The sequence below is a fragment of the Leiobunum rupestre genome, chromosome 3 (assembly GCF_980474605.1).
Source record: "Leiobunum rupestre chromosome 3, qqLeiRupe1.1.hap1, whole genome shotgun sequence".
Classification (NCBI taxonomy): Eukaryota; Metazoa; Arthropoda; class Arachnida; order Opiliones; family Sclerosomatidae; genus Leiobunum; species Leiobunum rupestre.
In genome coordinates this window covers 44,355,186-44,371,421 of record NC_143386.1, presented here as the reverse complement: position 1 = coordinate 44,371,421, position 16,236 = coordinate 44,355,186, and the positions used below count along the sequence as shown (strand labels likewise).

The 16,236-nt window shown below is 36.4% G+C and overlaps 1 protein-coding gene across 1 annotated transcript; it reads left to right on the top strand.

The window, feature by feature from the left end:
- Positions 1-9,021: 9,021 nt before the first annotated feature.
- On the top strand, positions 9,022-16,073 carry LOC149951902 (uncharacterized). Its single transcript, XM_090168347.1, has 2 exons — positions 9,022-9,512; positions 15,281-16,073. The coding sequence occupies exons 1-2, from the start codon at positions 9,115-9,117 to the stop codon at positions 16,068-16,070; spliced, it is 1,188 nt and encodes a 395-aa protein (XP_090024473.1). The 5' UTR covers positions 9,022-9,114; the 3' UTR covers positions 16,071-16,073.
- The last annotated feature ends 163 nt before the right edge of the window (positions 16,074-16,236 follow it).

Below are 16,236 nucleotides of genomic sequence, written 5' to 3'. Positions count from 1 at the left end.
TTATATTAATTCCCAGACTTTTATATTAATTCCCGGACTTTTATATTAATTCCCAATTTTTTTTTGAATAATTCCCATATTTTTATAATAATTCACATATTTTTATATTAATCCCCAGACTTTTATATGAATTCCCAGATTTTTAAATTAATTCCCAATTTTTTTAGAATAATTCCCATATTTCTATAATAATGCCCAGACTTTTATAATAATGCCCAGACTTTTATAATAATGCCCAGACTTTTATAATAATGCCCAGACTTTTATAATAATGCCCAGATTTTTATAATAATGCCCAGATTTTTATATTAATTCCCAGATTTTTATAATAATTCCCAGATTTTTATATTAATTCCCAGATTTGTATATTAATTCCCAGATTTTTATATTAATTCCCGGATTTTTATATTAATTCCCAGATTTTTATATTAATTCCCGGATTTTTATATTAATGCCCAGATTTTTTTGTTGAATCTTAGATTTTTATATTAATTCCCAGATTTGTATATTAATTCCCAGGTTTTTATAATAATGCCCAGATTTTTTTTTTTTAATAATTCCGAGATTTTTATAATAATTCCCATATTTTTATATTAACTCCCAGACTTTTATATTAATTCCCGGATTTTTATATTAATTCCCAGATTTTTATATTAATTCCCGGATTTTTATATTAATTCCCGGATTTTTATATTAATTCCCAGATTTGTATATTAATTCCCAGATTTTTAAAATAATGCCCAGATTTTTTTTTTATTGAATCCCAGATTTTTATATTAATTCCCAGATTTTTATATTAATTCCCAGATTTGTATATTAATTCCCAGATTTTTATAATAATGCCCAGATTTTTTTTTAAAATAATTCCCATATTTTTATATTAATTCCCAAACTTTTATATTAATTCCCGGACTTTTATATGAATTCCCATTTTTTTTTTGAATAATTCCCATATTTTTATAATAATTCACATATTTTTATATTAATCCCCAGACTTTTATATGAATTCCCAGATTTTTAAATTAATTCCCAATTTTTTTAGAATAATTCCCATATTTCTATAATAATGCCCAGACTTTTATAATAATGCCCAGACTTTTATAATAATGCCCAGACTTTTATAATAATGCCCAGACTTTTATAATAATGCCCAGACTTTTATAATAATGCCCAGATTTTTATAATAATGCCCAGATTTTTATATTAATTCCCAGATTTTTATAATAATTCCCAGATTTTTATATTAATTCCCAGATTTTTATATTAATTCCCAGATTTTTATATTAATTCCCGGATTTTTATATTAATTCCCAGATTTTTATATTAATTCCCGGATTTTTATATTAATGCCCAGATTTTTTTTTGTTGAATCTTAGATTTTTATATTAATTCCCAGATTTGTATATTAATTCCCAGATTTTTATAATAATGCCCAGATTTTTTTTTAATAATTCCGAGATTTTTATAATAATGCCCAGATTTTTTTTTCAATAATTCCGAGATTTTTATAATAATTCCCATATTTTTATATTAATTCCCAGACTTTTATATTAATTCCCGGACTTTTATATTAATTCCCATTTTTTTAAGAATAATTCCCATATTTTTTATAATAATTCCCATATTTTTATATTAATTACCAGACTTTTATATCAATTCCCAGATTTTTATATTAATTCCCAATTTTTTTTTAGAATAATTCCCATATTTTTTATAATAATTCCCATATTTTTATATTAATTACCATATTTTTATAATAATTCCCAGATTTTTAAAATAATTCCCATGTTTTTATATTGATTCCCAGATTTTTATATTAATTCCCAGATTTGTATAGTAATTCCCAGATTTTTTATAATAATGCCCGGATTTTTTTTATTAATTCCCAGATTTTTATATTAATTCCCAATTTTTTTTAGAATAATTCCCATATTTTTATATTAATTCCCAATTTTTTTTTAGAATAATTCTCATATTTTTATAATCATTCCCAGATTTTTAAAATAATTCCAGATTTTTAAAATAATTCCAGATTTTTATAATAATTCCCATGTTTTTATAATAACTCCCAGATTTTTATAATAATGCCCAGATTTTTATTTTTATTCCCAGATTTTTATATTAATTCCCAGATTTGTATATTAATTCCCAGATTTTTATAATAATGCCCGGATTTTTTTTTTTTAATTAATTCCCAGATTTTTATAATAATTCCCAGATTTTTATATTAATTCCCAGACTTTTATATGAATTTCCAGATTTTTAAATTAATTCCCAATTTTTTTTTAGAATAATTCCCATATTTCTATAATAATTCCCAGATTTTTAAAATAATTCCAGATTTTTATAATAATTCCCATGTTTTTATAATAACTCCCAGATTTTTATAATAATACCCAGATTTTTATAATAATTCCCAGATTTTCATATTAATTAAGAGATGTTTATATATTTTTTGAGACTTTCATCTAAGATTTCGATATTTAAAGATTTCTCAAAATCTATTTTCTGGAAGTTAATATACATTAATATTTCGATTGTCTGAGCGCTCAGCTTAAGCTATTTGTTTGTTTACGATATTACTAAAAAAAATCGATTGTATTTATCAAATCATAAAACCAAACCAAAAATACATCGATAACTTGGAAGTACAATCCTACCATAGTCAGCAAGCCTTTCTAGCTTATGTAATGCTTTTAGGTAACTATAGCGTCACTTAGCTTATCCATATAAAAATAAATAGCTTCGGCTATTTTCACCATCGCGTGTCGTACCACATTAATATGGGGTCGAAAATGATTAAAAATAAACCCCAAATCGTTTAAGACCGCAAAGTAGCTGAAAACACGAATGGACGCGATTATAAAAGACCTATTAAAGTCTTTTAAAGGCCCGTTTTCGGGAGTTACCAGGCCATTCTGTCTTTCACTGGAAGTTGGCTTGCTGCAAGACACATGTGCTATGCAATCAGCCAACTACCAGTGAAAGACAAAGTAAATCGAATAACTAGGTAGTCGGCCTTTAAATTAAGAATAATTTTCAATTATCGGTAACACTATTATTAGATTAATAATAATAACAAAAATAATCACCGAAGGCACCACCTTAGGCTTAAGTTATCAAGCGACTTTTAAATCCATTAATTCAGGTGGCCGGGTTACAATGCGTAGGAGGATTGTGGTCATGCCAGCCGCTTATTTCGTTGACTCTCCGTTTGAAAACGTGACGTCAATCCCGGAAGTGAAAAAGGTCGTACAGCAGCGAATGCGCATTCAACGGTCCAACCGTTTGCCGTACCACGGCCAACTTTGATTTCTCGCGCATCTCTCGCGCTACAGCGGCCATCTCATTCGTTGACGTTTCTGTGTTAACCTATGAGCAAAAGATGTGTATGACGTCAGCGCCCCTAGCGGATTATTATTTTTAGTATAGTTTTTACATTGGGGACAATATAACCACCGAGCGTGGCGCTGAACTCCTACACATTATAGTACAGTTTATAGGGGGAAAATCCTTGCTCGCGGAATTTCGACGAATGTGTTGGCCGTAGTAGCGCGAACAGCGCGTGATCAAAGTTGGCCGTGGCCGTACTGAACGCGGCCTAGGAAGGGACATGTAACCCTCTGAAGTCTTTGGTTTTTATTAATTTTTCGAGAAACAGGTTTGCCAGCCTGTTGATGTACATTCATGCGAGGCGCGCGAACGGTTTTAGATCTGTGGTGACCCTTGACCCTTATTTAAATAATCTTTTTCGAGGGTCTCAGCATTTATTTTAAGAGTCAAAGACCCTCGGACTGCTTCTAATTGCAAGTCTGTGTGTTCACTAAAACTATGACGTCATTTTACCGCGATTCTGTAGTGGCGAATAGGTGTTTTCATAAAATCCAGCTATGCTATTCCCCCCTCCCATTCCCCCCTCCCATTCCCCTTCCCGACAAAAATTCCCCCCTCAGTCTTTGATGGGAGTTTAGCTCAGTACAGGACCCCAATTTAAATGAAAAACGTTTTAGAAAATATCACAATATATCATAAACTATTAAATCTTCCTGATATTTCTGTATTTATTTATTTATTTACTTAATTTAAAATAAATTAAATAAATATAATAAATATTTTATAATATAGACATGATGGGGTCAAAAAGACTCAAAAATACCACTATTTCCAAGTCTGATCGCCATCTATGTTTCCGTTTTGAGATAAAATAGCAGACGAACATTCGTTATATACACAGTCTAAAAGTATGTGCCATATTCTTTGGTACATGAATGTATATTAATGGCTTCTAAAACGTTATCAAAAATTGTTTAGGGTATTTTTTAATTAATGTTTGTTGTTAATAATTATGGCTTCGGTAAAGGTTCATACGTGTAGATTGTAGAAATAGTGACAAATGTAATTAAAATCTTGCACGTAACCAAGAAATATAAGTAAACTAATTCCCAAAAATTGTCGTGACAAAGCTATTTGGAGCGAATTTCGTTAAATATTCAATCATTTCGAACTGGCATGTCCAATGTTATTTTAATAGGAGTAAACATTAACTTACACCAAATAAAAATCAAGTTTTGAATATAAATCCCTGTGGCGTAGCGAGGATATTTGTCGCCCGGGGCAAACACGCACAAATTGCCGCCCCCCCCCCCCCCCCGTCACCACTGGAAATCCACTTTATTTAGTTTTATTTAAACGAGTTGAATATATAATCCAACTAATTCATTTTACCTGTAATACTTTGGGCGCCCCCTAGCCATTGGCGCCCGGGCCGATACTTACATACTTTAAAATATATTTACCATCGTCAAAAACGTATTATATACAATAATTTGGTTTAATAAGTTTGGCAAAAAAACTATAGAATTTGATTTGGAAAAATATAGACATTTGTCAAAGGACAATATCCTCTCACAGCGGTAACGCCATTAGAGGCTAATTTTTAAAAATCCAAAGTTTTACCAGATGGCGCCAACAGTCTTAAACGTAGATATTTCAAATTATCGTGTTTCTTTTTATGTCGAATTTCCCTGAGTTGAACATTTATTAATGGTTTTTATATAAAACATGGCTTAAAAAGTGTTAGAATTAATTTTTGTAATAATTTAGTATTTATTTCCTTCCGACCAAAAGCTTTAAATTGGCGCCATCTAGTAGACTAGTACAAACAAAGGTATTAAAATCAAACTTCAAAAGCTACGTTCACATGTAAGCGGTAGAAAACGGTTTGAGTCGGTTTAAGACGATTTAGCCTGGTTCACGCAGCTTCTTCGAAACGTTTTGAATCGATATCAAGGCAGAGTGTGAACGCGTCTTCAGGGCTTCGCTCGAACTGAAAAGTTAGCGTTTAAATTTTTACAAGGATTTGCTTGGTAAATTGTGGACTGGTGGAGTGGTTACCACTTTCACCTCGCAGCAAGAGGAGCCGGGTTCGATCCAAGCTTGTGGTACTGGGTAAAACTCGGAACAACTCCCTCCGCGTTGAGTTTGAAAGTTTTCTCCCCATTGTCAAAAGTGACATAATTATCAAAAGTGTGTCAAACGGACCTATTTCATAATGAATGTTACGAGCGAGGGGAGAAGGGAAGGTATGCCTTGGGGAGGGAAGGAAGTTAAAACCAACAAATAACGCCTCGTAGTGAGGAACGGAGGAACTAAGTAGCACTGGTCAAAGATAGTGTATATTTTGATTTATCGTCGTTCTGTGGAGATGCTATCGCTATCTACCTACGATATAATACCAAAGACTAAAAAAAGATCCAGAAAGGCGACAATAAATAGTCTTTTATGTGGTCGATCTCGAGTCGAGCATTCATTAAACCTTTAGCATACGAAAGTACAGGGATTGTCACACTTTTGGTAATTATGTCACTTTTGCCATTGGTTAAACGAGGTTTCCCCCGAGTTCTTCGGTTTCCCCTTTCATAAAAACCTGTTGGGTTAACCGTATATAGTTAGTGCGTGGAATGAAGGGCTTGTCGCCACCCTCCTACGCGCTTGTAATCCGGTCACCTGAATTAAAGGCCCTAAAAGTCGCTAGATGTCCAAGGAGGTAACTTGGGTATTAGATGACCAGATGTCAATGTAATCGAAAGCTAGTTCTCCTACGTTCTCGGTTTTATATTTGGATTCACGATAACGCTATAGGAGGCTGTAGCCAAAACGAAAATGAGATTACAAAATCAACATAAATAAAACAGGTGCACGGCCGCCTGTGACATTAAACGAAAAACTTCAGAAAGTCTTGACGACATTGACAAGTAACGTTGACGACACGGTTCCGGTAACACCGCCCAGACGTTCCCGTTCACAGTTGTTTGACCTATAGCTATTATACGGCAGGCTGATTTCTTTATCGAACTAAAGGTATCCGATTGGCGCGTTTCCGAAACACAAACAAAGTCCTAAAAAATCAATCACAGCCAACCCAAGCGATTATTAACGACTTCCCCAACAAAATACGAACTGCCTGAAGTTTATAACATCTCTCTTACGTGATAAGTGTCCAATCTACAGGGTTGTTCAAAATACTTTATCCATAACCCGAAATGCAAAATGCAAAATACTTTATCCATATCCCACAATGTAAAATGCAAAATACTTTATCCATATCCCACAATGTAAAATGCAAAATACTTTCTCCATAACCCAAAATGCAAAATACTTTCTCCATAACCCAAAAGGCAAAATGCAAAATACTTTCTCCATAACCCAAAAGGCAAAATGCAAAATACTTTCTCCATAACCCAAAATGCAAAATGCAAAATACTTTCTCCATAACCCAAAAGGCAAAATGCACAATACTTTCTCCATAACCCAAAAGGCAAAATGCAAAATACTTTCTCCATAACCCAAAAGGCAAAATGCAAAATACTTTCTCCATAACCCAAAAGGCAAAATGCAAAATACTTTCTCCATAACCCAAAAGGCAAAATGCAAAATACTTTCTCCATAACCCAAAATGAAAAATGCAAAATACTTTCTCCATAACCCAAAATGCAAAATGCCCAATGCAAAATACTTTCTCCATAACCCAAAATGCAAAATGCAAAATACTTTCTCCATAACCCAAAATGCAAAATGCCAAATGCAAAATACTTTCTCCATAACCCAAAATAGAAAATGCATTTTGAAAATTAGTTTTAATAAATGCAAAATAGAAAATGCACTTTGAAAATTAGTTTTAATAAATGCAAAATAGAAAATGCATTTTGAAAATTAGTTTTAATAAATGCAAAATGTGAAATGGTTATTGCAGCTCAAAACAAAAATACGAAATACGTTTTGAAAATGTTTTTACAAATGCACAATTAGTTTGTAATTATTATTATTAATTAGAAATGTTCGTCTGCTTTTGGGTAAGTGAGTAACTGAGTACCGCCATCTATGATTACTTGTGAGTAAATAGCAGACGAACTTTCTCTACAAGAGCTGCGATGATGGTACCACAGTAAAAACATTTTGAAAAGGTTTTTCCACATATCAAACCCAAAAAATTGAAAATATGAAATGCAAAATACGTTTTCAAATGCAAAATGAATTTTGAACAACCAGGGCAAACTAGGCCATACTATAATGTAACATTGGTCCTATTATTTTAATGTAACTTCTGCATCAAGCTTGACGTATCGATGACGTTTTACTTCGAAAAGCCATGGACATAAGAGTAAATTCGAAGAAGCACCCTATTTTTAAGCATAAACTGAACTGAACTTTTACGTATTTCGCTATGAATGAGCTCCATAAAAACCCGCTCAGCAAGCGTAGCTTATTTTATTGCATTCACAAGTCACTAGTTGACTTAGGCCTGTGTGGTTCCTTGGGTACGAGAACATTAGCAGGGTATTCAGCTGGATAAGTTTATATGCTTCTGGGACTACGTATATAAAAATATAAAGCCTTTTAAAAATGCAGAATGGTGTATATATATCATAAGCAAAAGTTGCCTAAGCACAACTTTTATACACGATTGAAGCGATAAATAATAAATTTAGCGGAGCGAATATGTTTATCCCATTATTCGAATCAACAGTAGGCGTATAAAAATAAAAACCGAATTGAATTGTTTTTTCGTGGCTCCTATATAAAAGGATTTTGCTTCGTCTCAAACTCTCATTGATCTATAGATAGCTTTCTTGTGACGTCAAAGTCTCTATACCGCAAGTGTAAAGTCTTCACCATATCCGCCATGACGCCCCGCCTTTTATTTATGGCCGCCATCTTGACCAACTTTCCGGGTGAAACATATTTTTATAAGGTACTTCGTTCTATCCTAGAGCCCGCTAATTTAAGTAGGGTTCGTGGGCTTTTCCTACTTCCTCTTCTTTGAAGAGCTCCCAGTAACCGGAAGTAGTAATCGACCACGTTAACCGGAAGTCCTTAAAAGCACCAAGATTATTATTAAACAGGCTTGGCCCGACCGCCACTATATGGTCACCAACGACTTGAGACTCTCTAGACGTCGGGTTCTTTAAAAACAAAAGGTTCCGTCGACGGTAAATGTTGGTCCTCAAAATGTCCCCAAAACTTATCAAGGATTTTAGCCCGTAACACCTGACGATGGTGATACAGTTGATAGTTTAGCGTTCCCGCCTTTAATTCTAGTTCCAGCTAAGACCGCGTTTAGAATAATAATAATAAAAAACGATTCTAGCAAGCTCCGATATTGATTTTCAAAAAAGGAGAGAAAATTCTCGCTGCAACTTCAAGTGGAAAAAGTGCCGGCTGGAGTTGGATCTAGATAAGAGGTTCGCTTTGGCCGTTTGCAAATGATTTAGCAGACTCTCCACGATTACAAGATATCGCTAACAGATCGTGATGAAAATAAATTCGTGGCGTGAATTCCATATTTAAAAAGGGTAATATATTGGTTCAAAGACGATAGAAGCGCGTAGATCACGTTTAGAAGAATTCGGTCGCGTCGGCTAGACGCGAAATATCAGCCAGTATGTCAGCGATGTAGTTTGGACACGCATCATGGTTTCATCCGGTTCGGCACAAACTTTTTCAAAAAGCTCAAAAATTCCACACCATTCTAGCAGGTTTTTCATGGAACAGAAGACTGTAGGTAAACTTGTTACCGTCTCCTAAGATACACTTCAGATCCCGAGCAAACTGATTATGGCCTTCAGGTTGGAAGAAGACCTACTAGATCTGAAAGAACCGCCGGTATGTTTCTTGGATTTAAAAGGAGTCAAGATTCGAACGGAGGATCAGTTGCAGGTGGCCCTGAAACGAGTGCCCGACTTGAAACTTCGCAAAGAGAAGATTGTGGACAAGGACGTGTTGCCACCACCCGTTCCAGCACCCAAGAAAAAAGGTTTCAACAACGTCCCCTTACCAACCAGTTCCAGCGTCGACGACCCATTTCTGAACGACGGAGTGTACGCCTTCGAAAGTCCCATTCCTGATGGCATGAGGAACATCCGTCTGAGAGACGTAGCTCAGGTGGAAATTGACTGGAAAATGTTGACCCTCGATCGACCCAAGACCAACATGGACGAGGAGATTTATTCCAGGTAGGTAGTGTTAAGTGGTAGTATTGTCGTCAAACTCTGTCATAATTAGTATGAACTAAATCAAAAACTCGACCCCTAAAACTCGCTGCCTCTTATCATACATCCCTAGATTCCGTTAAACCTGGTTTTGCAATAACAGACCGATGAAACTAAATCAAAAACTCGACCCCTAAAACTCGCTGCCGCTGGTCATACATAACTAGATTTCGTTAAACCTGGTTTTGCAATAACAGACCGATGAAACTAAATCAAAAACTCGTCCCCTAAAAGGCGCTGCCGCTTGTCATACATCCCTAGATTCCGTTAAACCTGGTTTTGCAATAACAGACCGATGAAACTAAATCAAAAACTCGACCCCTAAAACTCGCTGCCACTTGTCATACATACATGTACCTAGATTTCGTTAAACCTGGTTTTGAAATAACAGACCGATGAAACTAAATCAAAAACTCGACCCCTAAAACTCGCTGCCTCTTATCATACATCCCTAGATTCCGTTAAACCTGGTTTTGCAATAACAGACCGATGAAACTAAATCAAAAACTCGACCCCTAAAACTCGCTGCCGCTGGTCATACATAACTAGATTTCGTTAAACCTGGTTTTGCAATAACAGACCGATGAAACTAAATCAAAAACTCGTCCCCTAAAAGGCGCTGCCGCTTGTCATACATCCCTAGATTCCGTTAAACCTGGTTTTGCAATAACAGACCGATGAAACTAAATCAAAAACTCGACCCCTAAAACTCGCTGCCACTTGTCATACATACATGTACCTAGATTTCGTTAAACCTGGTTTTGAAATAACAGACCGATGAAACTAAATCAAAAACTCGACCCCTAAAACTCGCTGCCTCTTATCATACATCCCTAGATTCCGTTAAACCTGGTTTTGCAATAACAGACCGATGAAACTAAATCAAAAACTCGACCCCTAAAACTCGCTGCCGCTGGTCATACATAACTAGATTTCGTTAAACCTGGTTTTGCAATAACAGACCGATGAAACTAAATCAAAAACTCGTCCCTAAAAGGCGCTGCCGCTTGTCATACATCCCTAGATTCCGTTAAACCTGGTTTTGCAATAACAGACCGATGAAACTAAATCAAAAACTCGACCCCTAAAACTCGCTGCCACTTGTCATACATACATGTACCTAGATTTCGTTAAACCTGGTTTTGAAATAACAGACCGATGAAACTAAATCAAAAACTCGACCCCTAAAACGCGCTGCCGCTTGTCATACATACCTAGATTTCGTTAAACCTGGTTTTGCAATAACAGACCGATGAAACTAAATCAAAAACTTGACCCCTAAAACTCGCTGCCGCTTATCATACATCCCTAGATTCCGTTAAACCTGGTTTTGCAATAACAGACCGATGAAACTAAATCAAAAACTCGATCCCTAAAACTCGCTGCCGCTTGTCATACATCCCTAGATTCCGTTAAACCTGGTTTTGCAATAACAGACCGATGAAACTAAATCAAAAACTCGATCCCTAAAACTCGCTGCCACTTGTCATACATCCCTAGATTCCGTTAAACCTGGTTTTGCGATAACAGACCGATGAAACTAATGTTGGAATAATACGACGGCTATCTTCTTTATCAAGTTTATTTACATTGCCGTTGTTATTAATTTATGTTGTTTATTTTTTACCTGATTTTATTCCGCTATATAAAGCGAACTATGTAATAATATTTATTCCAGTTGTGTTTTGCGTTCGCCATTAAATTTTTTCCTGTTTTACCTTAAGATGACTTAGTTCTTCCACCGCTATACCATAGGCTGAAATCCTACAACTAAAACAAAAGCTCGACCCCTAAAACGCGCTACCGTTTGTAATACATCCCTAGATTCCGTTAAACCTGGTTTTGCAATAACAGACCGATGAAACTAAATCAAAAGCTCGTCCCCTAAAACGCGCTGTCACTTGTCATTCATCCCTAGATTCCGTTAAACCTGCTTATGCAATAACAGACCGATGAAACTAAATCAAAAACTCGACCCCTAAAACGCGCTGCCGCTTGTCATTCATCCCTAGATTCCGTTAAACCTGCTTATGCAATAACAGACCGATGAAACTAAATCAAAAACTCGACCCCTGAAACGCGCTGCCGTTTGTAATACATCCCTAGATTCCGTTAAACCTGGTTTTGCAATAACAGACCTATGAAACTAAATCAAAAGCTCGTCCCCTAAAACGCGCTGTCACTTGTCATTCATCCCTAGATTCCGTTAAACCTGCTTATGCAATAACAGACCGATGAAACTAAAACAAAAACTTGACCCCTAAAACTCGCTGCCGCTTATCATACATCCCTAGATTCCGTTAAACCTGGTTTTGCAATAACAGACCGATGAAACTAAATCAAAAACTCGATCCCTAAAACTCGCTGCCACTTGTCATACATCCCTAGATTCCGTTAAACCTGGTTTTGCGATAACAGACCGATGAAACTAATGTTGGAATAATACGACGGCTATCTTCTTTATCAAGTTTATTTACATTGCCGTTGTTATTAATTTATGTTGTTTATTTTTTACCTGATTTTATTCCGCTATATAAAGCGAACTGTGTAATAATATTTATTCCAGTTGTGTTTTGCGTTCGCCATTAAATTTTTTCCTGTTTTACCTTAAGATGACTTAGTTCTTCCACCGCTATACCATAGGCTGAAATCCTACAACTAAAACAAAAACTCGACCCCTAAAACGCGCTACCGTTTGTAATACATCCCTAGATTCCGTTAAACCTGGTTTTGCAATAACAGACCGATGAAACTAAATCAAAAGCTCGTCCCCTAAAACGCGCTGTCACTTGTCATTCATCCCTAGATTCCGTTAAACCTGCTTATGCAATAACAGACCGATGAAACTAAATCAAAAACTCGACCCTAAAACGCGCTGCCGCTTGTCATTCATCCCTAGATTCCGTTAAACCTGCTTATGCAATAACAGACCGATGAAACTAAATCAAAAACTCGACCCCTAAAACGCGCTGCCGTTTGTAATACATCCCTAGATTCCGTTAAACCTGGTTTTGCAATAACAGACCTATGAAACTAAATCAAAAGCTCGTCCCCTAAAACGCGCTGTCACTTGTCATTCATCCCTAGATTCCGTTAAACCTGCTTATGCAATAACAGACCGATGAAACTAAAACAAAAACTCGACCCCTAAAACGCGCTGCCGTTTGTAATACATCTCTAGATTCCGTTAAACCTGGTTTTGCAATAACAGACCTATGAAACTAAATCAAAAGCTCGTCCCCTAAAACGCGCTGTCACTTGTCATTCATCCCTAGATTCCGTTAAACTGCTTATGCAATAACAGACCGATGAAACTAAATCAAAAACTCGACCCCTAAAACTCGCTGCCGCTTGTCATACATACCTAGATTTCGTTAAACCTGGTTTTGCAATAACAGACCGATGAAACTAAATCAAAAACTCGACCCCTAAAACTCGCTGCCGCTTATCATACATCCCTAGATTTCGTTAAACCTGGTTTTGCAATAACAGACCGATGAAACTAAATCAAAAACTCGACCCCTAAAACTCGCTGCCGCTTGTCATACATACCTAGATTTCGTTTAACCTGGTTTTGCAATAACAGACCGATGAAACTAAATCAAAAACTCGATCCCTAAAACTCGCTGCCGCTTGTCATACATACCTAGATTTCGTTAAACCTGGTTTTGCAATAACAGACCTATGAAACTAAATCAAAAACTCGACCCCTAAAACTCGCTGCCGCTTGTCATACATACCTAGATTTCGTTAAACCTGGTTTTGCAATAACAGACCGATGAAACTAGATCAAAAACTCGACCCCTAAAACTCGCTGCCGCTTATCATACATCCCTAGATTTCGTTAAACCTGGTTTTGCAATAACAGACCGATGAAACTAAATCAAAAACTCGACCCCTAAAACTCGCTGCCGCTTGTCATACATCCCTAGATTCTGTTAAACGTGATTTTGAAATAACATACAGATTAAGCCAGCGCTAGAAAACCTGTAGGTGAAACGTGTAGGAGTGTATATGTAGCTTTACTGTGCACAATCGACTCTACTAAGCTACACTAAATGATGACGTTTCAGTGACGTTTTTCGAATTTACTTCCGACCCTCGGGGCCCTCACAGCTCCCTTGAAAGTCTCTTTAACCTGTCTATTAAACCAAGGATTATTCATATGAAGAATCCTTTATTAATCTGGACCAGAATGAATATTAATCGCATCATATATCTTCCACACGTGCTGATTGATGTACGTTTTGTCACTCGGTAGTTTGTTACCAGCTGTGACCTCGAATATATTAGACCACAGATGGAAAATGTTTAAAATTAATATTTTTCTTTGTTTTTATAAAATTTCCTACTTTTCAGACTGGTTGCGCCACCTGGAAAAACGGTTGGTATTTAGAAATGGCATTACCCCTGTGAAAGGATATTCTTTACAAATTTAGGAGTAACGGTCCACGACACAAAGCTATCGCTATGCCCTCTTTCGGCTTAGCGTATTAGCAAACGGTAGGCCTATTAATTCCATATTAGAGTTTGGCAGTAAGTAGTCTAAGGACTTTTTATAGTAGGTAACAGGCTCTTAAATAAATCTAGTAACTTTCATCCTCCTAGAATAAATCATCCAAGGAAATCGCCGAGAGCCAGGACCTGCAAGTTATAGTTTATATAGTGCTTGTTAAAATAATGTAAACTTTTCACCTGTAAACAGAACAATGTCGTGATTTTGTCAAGCCTTAATGTGTCGAAAAAGCTACCTAGTTAGAAAGGAACACTTTTTGCTGCCGTAAAGGTGAAAAATTTCCAATATTTTAACAAGCACTATATAAAAAGTGATTTGCAGATCCTGGCTCACGGAAATATTACTTCTTGGCGATTTCCTTGGAGGATGATTTATTGAAGCGTCTATTACGCGTATTAGAGTGATGCAGTTAATATGGACATTTTATAATTTTACTTCGGTTTTCTCCATGGTAACACAGAGCATGGGCCAAATAATGATAAATCCAGGACATGACTCTATGCGAAAAACCCGTCCAACAGCGCTAACACCCGATCACTATTGCCCCCTATTGGGAAAAACGCGCGATCGCGGAACTACGTCATTTTGGGGGCAAATGTTTTAGGGACAGTTTTCAAAAATAATACACGTGGTCGTCGTAGTAAATATCCTGGAATATTTATTCACAGTTATCATATATAGTGTGGTTATTAAAGTAAGTACTTATTTTTATACGTACTAAGTTCATAATTAGTATAATATATATAATTATATAATATTAAACATATACTTTCCTAGAATCGTTAAAATGTATCAAAAAATGAGGGGCGAAATATGGCAGGATTTTCGAATTACAACCGCCACTTATTTCCGAATTCCGACTCAGTCATCACTAGATGGCGTTCGGGAAACCGGAAACTTGCTTGATTTTGCCCCCAATTTTTTATTATTTTTCCTCCTTTTCCCCCCTACTAAAATGGCCGCCTGTGTCTTTTAGTGGACGGTCGATTTAGTACGCGTGAAGGTACCAGAGTCATGTCCTGGATTTATCATTATTTGGCCCATGCACAGAGCAATTACAACGCCCAAATTGAGGCGTTTTCTCTAGTTTTGCCATACCAGACGCTAGATCATAGCATGATCATAGACTCTATATTGAAAGAGCGTGGCTCCGCAGCGCCATCTACACTCATTACGATAGCGAATACAATCATACTTTGAATTTCTTTCTTTTTAGGTACGTGGAAATGGACCGGCTGAAACTAAAGACGATGGCGACGGAGGCTCCGAAAGTACTTTTCAGCGGCAAGCCCTCAGCTGCCACAATACTGCCAACTATCGCTCCCGGGAACAAGAAAAAGAAGAAATCCAAAAAAGGGCAGAAGGGCAAGGACAGCGACGACGAAGAAGACGAACCGGATATGAAAGACGACGGAGTGGGAGAAGAAGAAGCCGGAGCAGACGATGAAGAAGACGAAAACGCGGCGACGTTCAACGAAAAGTTCACCTACGAGTATTACGCCAGGTTCGTCGAAGATAAAGACGATAACGAAGACGCCGATTTGGCCGACGAGACTCAAGAAGCTCCAGTTAAAGAGAAATCCACTAAAAACGCAAAATCAAGGAGAACCTCCAGGAAAAGTCGTTCTAAAACGCATACGGATGATTATAACAAGTCAAAAGAAACCGATATCAAACCGCCACAAATTATCCCGATTAAAATAGCGCCCCCATCGCCAATACCGGGAAAACAGGGTGGTTTCAAAAAGAGAAGTAAAACTACTGGCACCTCTAAAACCACCAAAACAAGCGAGACAAAGGGTTCCAAGTCCCATAGAATGGCCGATTCCACGAAGCCGAAAAAAGATTCGCTTAAAATTAAAGATCGAAGCAGGTCAATTTCTCCCAGAAACGCTAAAACTGACAAAAATAAAACGATTTCCTCAAATAGTGGTACGAGTGACAAGAAACCTAACGCAAGTTCCTCTAAAAACAAGCCAAAGAAAAACGTTAAATCAAAAAAGTGAAATTTTTTCCTCTAGAACGCGTTTCTTGTTTTAATTTTCGCGGTTCGCCTCTAAAAAGAAGACTGGAGACTAAACTGCCATCTACTTTTAACATATTTTGTCGTCTCATGTCTTACCTACTAGATGGCGCTAATATATCTATATGCTTGCTAGCGCAGGCAATAAT

Bases quoted from the DNA above. Each gene is read 5' to 3' on its own strand.
- LOC149951902 (XM_090168347.1), top strand. From the start codon at position 9,115: ATGGCCTTCAGGTTGGAAGAAGACCTACTAGATCTGAAAGAACCGCCG. The intron at 9,513-15,280 runs GTAGGTAGTGTT...CTTTCTTTTTAG, and splicing joins GACGAGGAGATTTATTCCAG to GTACGTGGAAATGGACCGGC.